At 44.2% G+C, this 8,450-nt stretch overlaps 2 protein-coding genes across 2 annotated transcripts; one reads left to right on the forward strand and one right to left on the reverse strand.

Annotated features, from left to right (window-relative positions):
* LOC124673803 (glycolate oxidase 3) lies at window positions 1–3,218 on the reverse strand. The gene is made up of 12 exons (XM_047209842.1): window positions 3,135–3,218; window positions 2,690–2,833; window positions 1,995–2,119; window positions 1,868–1,914; window positions 1,699–1,776; window positions 1,484–1,608; window positions 1,295–1,361; window positions 1,120–1,182; window positions 889–958; window positions 699–799; window positions 446–550; window positions 1–256 (listed from the first exon to the last, which is right to left on the reverse strand). Coding segments are annotated over exons 1-12 (1,110 nt in total). The 5' UTR covers window positions 3,137–3,218; the 3' UTR covers window positions 1–73.
* Window positions 3,219–5,147: 1,929 nt separating this feature from the next.
* Window positions 5,148–7,871, forward strand: LOC124677755 (exonuclease DPD1, chloroplastic/mitochondrial-like). The gene is made up of 4 exons (XM_047213719.1): window positions 5,148–5,193; window positions 6,081–6,599; window positions 6,754–6,968; window positions 7,391–7,871. The coding sequence occupies exons 2-4, from the start codon at window positions 6,154–6,156 to the stop codon at window positions 7,588–7,590; spliced, it is 861 nt and encodes a 286-aa protein (XP_047069675.1). The 5' UTR covers window positions 5,148–5,193; window positions 6,081–6,153; the 3' UTR covers window positions 7,591–7,871.
* Window positions 7,872–8,450: the final 579 nt, after the last annotated feature.

Below are 8,450 nucleotides of genomic sequence, written 5' to 3' on the forward strand. Positions count from 1 at the left end.
GCAGTGTCGTGGCCCAAGAACATCAAATGGAGCCCAAGAAGTAGTGGTATCTCAAATTGACTAGCGCTTGCGCCTACAGCCTCGCGCGGCGGATCCTGTCGCCGTCGGTGAGGACGTGAGCACGCGTGATGTCCCGCAGCGAGGCGCACCCGCCGAGCGCCATGGCCAGCTCCAGCTCGTCCCGCAGCATCTGCAGCATCTTCCGCACGCCGGCCTCGCCGTCCACCGCCAGCGAGTACAGCACCGGCCTGCCGATCTGCACGACACACCACAGCCACACACACAGCGTCAGAATCGCCGAGAGATTAACACGATGAACCGTGGAGTCGGATGCTCGGTTTCCATTGTACACATCAAAGCCACACACAGCGCCAAGACACACGGTGAACTGTGGATTTTTGTTTTTTCAGACACTTTGTTTCAAAATGTTGAGGCAGAGGCTTACAAATACTCCTGCGGCTCCCAGCGCCAGCGCCTTGAACACGTCCGTGCCACGACGGACGCCGCCGTCCAGGAACACGGGAAGCCGCCCCTTCGCCTCCTTGACCACCTGAATTTGTTACCCACTCGGTAGTTTTGGTCAAGACGCATGAGAAAAATCTTGCACTGAAGCTAACTGAACTTATCTCAAAGAAAACTGCGACTTCTCATAGAACCACAGGCGTAGCTTGTGGTAGTAGTGTCAACAATATATGTACCTCTTCCAGGCAGCTGATGGTTGCAGGGACGTAGTCGAGCTGCCGAGCGCCATGGTTGGACACGATGATCCCAGCAGCGCCGTTTTCAATGGCAAGCCTAGCTGCATTTTGCACAAGCTTCTTCATGTGACCACATACCGTATTACCGTGATAACAAAAAGGAAGGTACAGCTGAAACCGTAAAACTTACTGTCTTCTGCAGTCATGACACCTTTCACCAGGATCGGCAATGGGGTAATTGTCTGCAGCCACTTGACGTCCTGTATTTGTGCATGATCAGGACTCATTCATACAGAACACTCAAGTCTGAGTAGAACAGGGGATGAGGTGCGCACACATTATGAAATAATTAACACGGTACTAATGATACCTTTCATTCTTTCAACAACACTAAAAAAATGAAGAAAAAAAACTGTAGTACCTCCCAACAAAGAGATCTGTCGAATTGGCCAGCGACATAGGAAGCCAGTCCAGAATCATCTGTCTGACAAGTGACAGGCCACAGAAGACATGGTGAGATATCTGAAAATTAAATCCTACTTAGGCCATTTATTATGGGATGTGACTGGGCGACTGGGTAAGTTTCAGGAACTAACCTTATCCATCGTGCCGAGATCCAGCGCCTCAAAATTCTTCAGCGTGAGATGCGGAGGCAAGATGAACCTGTTACAAGTTATCAGTAATTCAGAATACACAATCCAGAGTGTACAGTTCGTCATGAAATGGAATAGACCATTTCACCAGTATATTAAGCATGATAGTGTGCACAACTGCTGGATTTGGACCTGTTCTTGATATCAGCTTCCCTCCGACCGAGAATTGGGGTGTCAACAGTGAGCGCAATCGCCTTAAACCCAGCCATTTCAGCCCTTTTCACGAGCTGCCGCACGAGATTCCTGTCCTTGAAAACCTGATGAAAGCAATGATCCACGCTACAGTGGTGAAGAAGAAGAAGCGTTTCTCATATTCTACGTTTGCAAAGCCGAAGACAAAAACATACATAAAGCTGGAAGAAGCGTATCCCAGGTCCTACTGAGTTGACCTCTTCAACACTAGAAGTAGCCAATGTAGATAATGTCTGAAAAAACACAAGTTATACATAGCATCAACACACTGAATATTTATTTGGAATAGCAAAGATGCCACAATATGCAGGTGATATTCCAAACCATTATGGTTCCTGCAGATGCTGCTGCTCTTGCAGTTGCAAGCTCTCCTGCATAAAAGGTAAATTTATCCATGAGTGAATTGCTGTAGAAACATATGCCGGGGTATTAATTGCAAGTTTGGTTGAACCTTCAGGGTGAGCCATTTTATGCATTGCCGACGGCGCAATCATGATGGGCATGGAAATGTCGAAGCCCAAGATTTTTGTGGCAATGTCGATGTGGGACACGTCGATCAGCACTCGTGGTCGGAATCTGAAATCATTAGTCAGGGCAGGATCAAAATGAAATCATAGTCCGCATATGAGAATTAGGACAATCTGATTTTTCTGAATTATCTTTCAGGACATGCGTGTATGATGATGTCACTTATCTTATCTGAGAGTTCTTGACGAAATTGTCATCTACTTTGACCATCGTAACCACATGTGTGACAGGCTCCGTCTGATCCCTTGTCCTCTACTCAATGTTACTTGTCCACTTATGCTACCATCTAGTAATTTAGTTATCCTAACCCAGCAAACCAATCCACTTACGCCCAGCCTGTAAAGACTACCTTGGAAAAGTAATAGTGTAGTTTCCACGAGTGGTCATCTAAGCCTTCTCCAGCGATTTTGAAATAACATCAAAGTTTTCAAACCACATGACACTTGTCATTATACCAAAAAAAATGTTATCCTTGCAAAAGTTTTCTACTGAAATTCCTCTACTGCATCACTGGTTGCTGATGCTAATAAAACAAGTACAGTTCATCTAGCGGCACACTACCAGACAGGTACAGCTAAGATCCTGAAACCAGCTAGTTTGGAAACATATGTAGCTTACAGGATTCTTGAGAAGGCCTCCCTGTTCTCCCTGAGCGTCCACTGATCCTCCGCGCCCGAGGCGTAGTAATCGTACACCATCTTCGGCAGCTTCTCCCTCGCGAGCTTCTCGTACTCGGACACATTCGTGATCAGCTCCATTCCCCTGCTCAAATTTCACACTATCAGTTCCCAGATCTTTCAGAAGAGCAACAACATGACTGAAGATCGCCCAGATAATTTGAGAGATAAAACGAATCAAGAAAGAACAGATAACGATGCTGATCTATCCCGAAGGAGTTGATTAGCTGCAGATTCTGGGCGAGATGTTCCTTCCGAATCAATACTTCAGTAGTAAAAAAGACGAAGTGAAACGATCCAAACGACTGGGACAAGAAAGAAGAACCCCGGCAAGGTAATAAGAAGGAAAACAGGGGAAATTTCCTTGGAGGATTAGTAGGACTCACATGTCGGGAGGGGGGAGAGGGGAGACGATGGATGGAGGCTGCTCACGAAGGCTGGGCGACGGCTCGTCCGTGTCCTGGAGCTGGAAGAGGGAGATCGCGTGGTGTCTCTCTGGTGGTGTGGTATTTAAAGGACTTCGCTGATGCGGTTAGGTGCGACTGCTGTCACTGCTCAACTTTTCGTAACTTTCTGAATGTGAAGTGCTTTTGCATATTGAGATGGTGGAATAGGATATGCCTCTCTTTTGATTAAAAAATATATATTACAGAATGACTAATAGATTACAAGTATCCTTCGCGAGATATTTCCTCTCCTACAAACAAGTTTGATATTTTCGTGGCATTTCTGTTGATTGGCGTGACCGGGAACAGTTGATTACTACCAAATTTCCAAGCAAGCAGACGCCCTATAGGCCAAAGGCAAGCTCGAGTCTGCCCCTCAAGCCCGGCAGCCGGCAGGTTCCATGCATTGCAGCAGCAGCACGCTGCACGCACATGCAGTTGCAAAGTCACTTGCGGAAGAAGACATGAATGATCTGATCCCCTATAACAGTGTGCGAGTGTCCATCCCAAGAGTTTGTGGACAAGTGTATGTGGACAGAAATGCTAAAAGACAGAATAATCCAGTGAACAATGAAGATAATGGGGCTGCTGCATGTGGGAATGTTGCTGGAGGCTCACACATTCAAGCTAGCCCTGCTACTATTACAACTTTGGAGAACGGAGAGGCAAATTTGAAAACGCAAGATGGGATAGATGCTAATTTCCTAGCACAGGAAAAAGGGACAGTCAGCTCAAGTGTTAACACTACTGCTAAATCAACTGCTGTTGTGACTGATGAGGAGATAGATCTGAAGGAAGCTGAACAAGAGTTTCAAGATGGAGCTGGGGACAATAGATCACAAGATGATGTTGACCATATATGAACAAATGGATACTCTAGCATGTCAAGAAAAAGTTGATTTATGAGGAACTGAACAGGAGGAAGGAGTTAACTCTGAATCTTTGGGCACTAAAATTCAGAACATCAAGTATGCCAAGCCAGTTAGTACGAAAAAAAAGCCAAGGAAGTTGACACCAAAACTTACAGATTCAGTGGCAGGTTGCAACAAAGGATTAAAGGATAGTGCTGGGCAATTCTCACCTGGTGGAAACATTGGAGGGCCGTCTGCCATCCCCTGCTATCAGTGCACCCTACTTAAAGAAAATTCACATGAGTGTATGGCAATCTGCCTAGATGTAGTTACGACCAATATACATGTATCGCTCTTAGCACCAAACATGGCCGATGAGTTTAAACATCACTCTTAGATTAACATTTTACATGTCTTTTGAGAATACCATGTAGGTATACCTCGTAGTATAGCTGCGAACAGTGTGACCACAATGGACAACAGTAGGAGTACTATCATAAGCTAGATCATCGTAAATATCCATTACGCCATGTGTATAGACCAGGGAGCACTATAGGACCTTGAAAAAGGAAAGAACATATCATAAAATATCTTTCATGATTTCCCTGCTCCCTTTGGTGTCAGAATAGATTGTGTGATGAGTAGTTTAAGCGACCTGTATCATTAAACTTGCCAAAGGCCTGAGAAAATATGGACGGTATAGTTTCTGAGAATTTTTTGAGCGGCCCATTTTCTGCACCATATTTTTTGGGAGAAAAGATGGAGATCGTGGCTTCGTGGGCCGTTAGCAGATAGAAAGTGCAGCAACTGCTATGAACTGTAGCGATTTTCCTGGGCCGACGGATCCAAATTCGTATGGCCTAGATCATCGCGCGCCTCTCCCGTTTCCTTCCCCCGACCGACCCACGCCGCTCCCATTCCCTGCCCTATCTAAGCTCCAACCTACCGGAATGCGGCTCTCAGGTATCTCTCGCCGCCATCCCACCACCCCCGCTCCGTAGGGCCGCAGGCGTGCCTTAGCTTAGCGCCGTCGCCCCCGGCTCGCCCGCCAACTGCTCCGCCTCTCGTGCGGGCCGCCGCCGCCGTCGCCGTTCCCGTTCTTCCTCATCCCCTCCCTGCTGTCTCCACCCGGTGCATTGGTTCTTGAGGTACGAGCTCTTGGTCATGCTGAAATTGCTTAATCCCAAGCTTGCCTCCAAAAATTATGGGTGTGCCGCGGCGCCAGTGCAGAGCATCTATATTGGGGTGTGTGCGGCGTGGCGATTGTCTTATCTTTTTGGGTGCTGGGGAACAGAGATGGACCGGTGATGGTCCTTTTTAGCAGTTCAACGATTCGACCATCGTAACCCCCAAAAGTAGTTGATCATACAAGAATAGAAGATGCATTCTGAAATGTATCCTGGAAAAAAGATGCTCTTTTTTTCTAAAACTAAAAGATATCATTCTGGAAGCGCCCGAACTATCCGAGTCCAGCAATGATTCCAGGACCCATAGTTATCTTATGGGACAGGAGCCATTGTTGACTTGCGAAAAACATGTGTCGAACAACATGGTCCAAAACTAAAAGAGGACTGGTTTTTTTTTAGAGAAAAGGGCTCCCCCCGGTTTCATTGAAACCCAACCACAGTGACATAGTTTTACAGCGCAAACGAGCCACATTTTGAAGAATGTGGACTGAAAACTTCTAAAACAGAGAAAAAGAGTCTAAAACCAACAGGAAGATCCACATTTTGAATAGAAGATGCATTCTGAAATGTATCCTGAAAAAGGATGCTCTTTTTAAAAAAAAAAACTTAAAGATATAATTCTGGACGTTCTGGAAGCCCCCCAACTATCCTGCGATGATTCCAGGACCCATAGTTTTTTTCATGGGGCAGGACCCATTGTTGACCTGTGAAAAATATGTGTCCAACTTACAGCATGGTCTAAAAGAGGACTGATCAGAATTCAAACATTGCATTTGGTATTTTCCAGCTCAAAGCTTTTGTAGTGTGGAACCAAGTCATTGACTCTGCTAATTTTATTATTGATGCAGGTGTTAGATGTGGTTCATCTAAGCCACAGAGCGTCCGCTTCCTGCGCTGATTCCTAAGCACACCCGCCCCAAAATGTCGTCGCTTCTTCGCTTCAATAAGCTGAGGAACAACATATGGAGTAGTTGTCCTTCCAGATTGCTTATGCAACATGCTGGATTTTCATCTGCAAAAAATGTTGATCCGAGAAGCTATGGGAAGCGTCATTTCACTACAAGGGTTCAAGAGACAGATAGTTTGCACGGAGCTGGTCCAGGTTCATGTATTTCTGGAATACAGCAATTCAGGTTTCAGCAGACTTCTGAACATGACCAATCAGCGACTATTCTTATCTTTGATACTGAGACTACTGGCTATTTCCACAAGAATAACAGAATCGTCGAGTTCGCACTGCGTGATCTTTCTGGAGGAAAGAACAGCACATTTGAAACCCTCATTAATCCTGAGAGGGATGTTCCCAAATTCCTTTCAGCCGTCAATAATATTACCACTGCCTTGGTTTGCAGACCTGATGTCCCGAGGTGTGTTTCTCTTCCAGTGCATTCATGTTATTCCCTATCCCTTCACATTAATTGCCGTACCCCCAAATGTAAAGAAAGTATCAGCAATTAGGAGACACACAGTCTCAGACACACTTGACTTACTTTGAGTGTTATCTTAATATGAATAATGTAGGTTCGGTGATGTACTTCCCTTACTACTGGCATATGTTCGAAGCCGCCAAACTCCTGGGAAACCAGTTATATGGGTTGCTCATAATGCAAAAACATTTGATGCCCCTTTCCTTGCCCAAGAGTTTGACCGTTGTTCAGCACAGATGCCCGAAGACTGGCTGTTTGTTGACAGCCTCCGTTTGGCAAGGAAGTTGCCGAAGCTTCCAAAATCAGACGGTACATCCTCTTTGCTACAGGACCCTTGGGTTTAAAAGAACTTTGTATCTTCAGGATTTGAATGTAGCACTTTTGCCTGCAAGGGTGGTTTTCTGTCATATCACTTTTGAGGATACATTCTTTGCTAAATCATTGTTTAGGTAGATCTTTCTTCTACTGCGTAATGTTTGTAATGCAGCTCAGCTTCACATGTTTGTCCTCATATAAAAGGTCCCATGTTTGTGCTGTTATTTATTGCATACTTGTTGTCCGTTGGTTCTGGGAATGCGAGGAACATTTTTTTTTGAAGTGGCTAATTGTTTTTGCTTTTTTTTTCATATGTCCATATTATTTTTGCAGCCCAGTTAGCTACCTGTGTATTGTATAATTTGGTCAATCCACGACAGAAGTAACCTTAGTTACATGTAAATGTTCTTTTGCAGAAAACATACATCTTCTGAACTTAGTGGCACTGAGCAAACGCTATGGCATCTCTGTGGAAAAGCCTGCTCATAGAGCAATGCAAGATGTGACAATGTTATGTCAAGTTTTTCAAAGAATCACTTTTGATCTGAAACTGACATATGAAGGAGTAGTGAATGAGGCCATCAAGGCTACTGATTTCAGCAAAGTTCCTAAGTAAATATGGCACTCTTTTGCTTCCTTGTTTAAGTGGTTACATTTATTTGACTTTCCCAATAGGATAACTTTCCTTAACATTGCTGGGCATTTTAACCTTTACTGTAGCATCTCAAGAATCGCGTCTTCGAATAGTAGCTGCATCTGTCAGTGCAAGGCCTATGGTGGGACTGAATCATTGATATTTATGATGTTCGATAGATTTTTCTTTTGGCTGATTGTCAGATGCATTTGATAAAGATTATGCTTCAGCGATCTATTAAATACAAACTGACATTTCTGTGATGGTTTAACTTGCTTCAGGCATGAGCATAATGAAATAAAACTTAGCACTAGTATTTGCTCTAGGATGATACATGCCATTGAAAAAGTTTGAACTTGTAGTAACGATGTGTCTGTTGATGATTTGCCAACTCCTGCCATTCCTTTCAACTTAAGTTAGATAAAGCATATTGGTGTGTACCTTGTGCTCCTCTTCAGATAAAGACTTTAATCTTTCTTTAGCCATCTTGTTCTTTGTTGACGTGTTGTTCTGTCTCAAACCTTCTCATTCCTGCAGACTTCGTCAGGCAAGTTCAATCAAAGTGGCATCAACAAGCTTTTTTTTTCTTTACAATATATGCAAGTCCCAAATAAATTGTTCATTTCAAGTGAAACAATCAAGAAAGTAGGCGCAAAAGTTGTTTGAACTCATGTTTCTCATTTTTCAGGTTGATCTAGCTACCTAACATATTTCTTTATTTTAAACACCTTGAGTGATGTTCCATATGTTTGCATCGCTACCAGATGATAATGGAGCCACGTTATTTTGATCCCAGATGATGGGAACTACGGCCACCTTTTAATTGACTTATGAAATGAAGA

Source organism: Lolium rigidum, chromosome 7 (genome assembly GCF_022539505.1).
Source record: "Lolium rigidum isolate FL_2022 chromosome 7, APGP_CSIRO_Lrig_0.1, whole genome shotgun sequence".
In the NCBI taxonomy this organism is placed as follows: Eukaryota; Viridiplantae; Streptophyta; class Magnoliopsida; order Poales; family Poaceae; genus Lolium; species Lolium rigidum.

Coding starts and splice junctions, on each gene's coding strand:
- LOC124673803 (XM_047209842.1), bottom strand. Junction 1,777..1,867: donor CATCTGCAGGAACCATAATG/GTTTGGAATATC, acceptor GTGTTTTTTCAG/ACATTATCTACATTGGCTAC. Junction 959..1,119: donor ACAGATCTCTTTGTTGGGAG/GTACTACAGTTT, acceptor GCACAAATACAG/GACGTCAAGTGGCTGCAGAC.
- LOC124677755 (XM_047213719.1), top strand. CDS start 6,154: ATGTCGTCGCTTCTTCGCTTCAATAAGCTGAGGAACAACATATGGAGT. Junction 6,600..6,753: donor TGCAGACCTGATGTCCCGAG/GTGTGTTTCTCT, acceptor TGAATAATGTAG/GTTCGGTGATGTACTTCCCT. Junction 6,969..7,390: donor GAAGCTTCCAAAATCAGACG/GTACATCCTCTT, acceptor GTTCTTTTGCAG/AAAACATACATCTTCTGAAC.